This window comes from Sardina pilchardus, chromosome 23, assembly GCF_963854185.1.
Source record: "Sardina pilchardus chromosome 23, fSarPil1.1, whole genome shotgun sequence".
In the NCBI taxonomy this organism is placed as follows: domain Eukaryota; kingdom Metazoa; phylum Chordata; class Actinopteri; order Clupeiformes; family Clupeidae; genus Sardina; species Sardina pilchardus.
Window position 1 is genome coordinate 5,538,937 of NC_085016.1, and position 1,859 is coordinate 5,540,795.

General features: G+C 48.1%; 1 protein-coding gene across 1 annotated transcript in view; it reads right to left on the minus strand.

The window, feature by feature from the left end:
* si:ch211-246m6.5 (von Willebrand factor D and EGF domain-containing protein) overlaps positions 1 to 1,859 on the minus strand; it is a 70,179-nt gene that overhangs the window by 25,502 nt on the left and 42,818 nt on the right. The window contains exon 17 of the mRNA XM_062528565.1: positions 1,746 to 1,830. Within this exon, the coding sequence (XP_062384549.1) occupies positions 1,746 to 1,830 (85 nt within the window). The remainder of the gene's footprint in view (positions 1 to 1,745; positions 1,831 to 1,859) is intronic.

Here is a 1,859-nt window from a genome sequence, read left to right on the forward strand (position 1 = left end):
TTGAATGTCACGAACTGAGAACACGAGGTGATTGACAAAGGCTCGGGTTTTTATTATTTCCTACTCATAAAGGGGGCATCCGGATACCTGAGAATGTCAAGAATGCCCCTCACCTTCACAGAGCCTGGCATGTGGGATGCAGACAAAAGAACAGAGAGACAAATCGAAAGAGGAGGAGGAGGAGGAGGAGGGAGAAAGATCACAGGCGTACGGAAACATTGAGTCATAGATGAACAACTGATGCTACATTTAAGCCATAAACATGATATTTTAGCTTGTACAACCCTAAATCAGAAAAAGTTAAGATGCTGGGTAAGATGCAAATAAAGGGGTCTCCTAAACCGATGTATATATGTTAATTTTTAATTTACAGTAGTGCCAACAACATGCTCAAATCAAAGAGGTTTTCCTGAGCCCATACAATGATTTTCTACAGAAACAGGTCTGGTTTTAAAGCAATGCCTGAGGCCCAAAACACCACCACAACCATCCAATATTTCAGCTCCATCGCTTTGCAAAGATTTCTCTAGATTCTCTGAATATTTTAATGATATTATGTATTGATAGAGATGATGATAAACTCTCTAATTACTTCACTTCATATTAAAGGTATACTATGCAACTTTTTCAGGGTTAAAAATGTCACCTTTGCGAAACCAATTTGATGGTAAACGAACTTGTAAGAGGCGAATCGTTCACCTAGCATAGCTACCGAAAGAGCCAGCCATGCAATTTCAAGAATGGTGGCCTGACATATCTCGTGAGAAGCTTCCTATTTTCAACAGCAGAGTTCACTCCTTCTTTATCTCTCTCTCTTCCTCTCTTACTGGTTGTGGCCTGGCCATCTTCAGTGGACGGCTAGTCTAGTGTGCGTCAGCCTGCCGCTCCCCAAAGCTCCATCAGGCCGTAATGGAGGCGCTACTGTAGCAGCTGGGCCAGAGCTGCTCTCCTCTCCGGTCAGCTTTTATCGCTGCTGATGACTGCACACATCCCTGGGGTGAGGAGAGTGGCGGAGTGCAGCCAGTTTGGTCTCCTCCTAGCCCTTCTGGAACCGCCAGCTAACCACCAACAAACCCCCTCTCCTACACAGTACACACACACACGCACACACACACACACACACACACACACACACACACACACACACACACACACACACACAGTACACACACACACACACACACACACACACACACACACACACACACACCACAAATGCCAAGCTACACCTCCTTTGAGAACTCATTCCACTCATCGCTATGAAGACGTAGAGCTCCACTGTGTTGCACCTCAAGAGTTTATTGTGTGTGTGTGTGTGTGTGTGTGCGTGTGTGTGTGTGTGTGAACTGGATGAGACGGCACTGCACAGCCCAATGCCCTGCTGACAGAAGCGGGCACATCCGTGTGTGGTGCTGGTCCAATTAGAAGGGCCCACTCAAACCCGCGCAGGCCCAGCAGAGAGGCAGCCCGACGGCCTTGCTTCCACATCCCGCAGACGGGCAAGTGTCCTTCATGTAACCTCCAAGTGTGTGTGTGTGTGTGCGTGTGTGTGTGTGTGTGTGTGTGTGTGTGTTAGAGTGTGAGCGTGTGTGTGTGTGTCTACTTAACGTGTGTATAAGTAATCTGTGTGTGTGTGTGTGTGTGTGAGTGTGAGTGTGTGTGTGTGTGTGTGTGTGTGTGTGTGTGTGTGTGTGTGTGTGTGTGTGTGTGTGTGTGTGTGTGTGTGTGTGTGTGAGTAACCTTGCGGTGGCAGGTGTTGCCCCATGGCGTGACTGGTAGCAGGATGGCAGGGGTGCCGTAGTGGCCGTGCCTAATTAACACGGTGATTCTCTAAGTGGCGCGAGGGCACTCACAACACC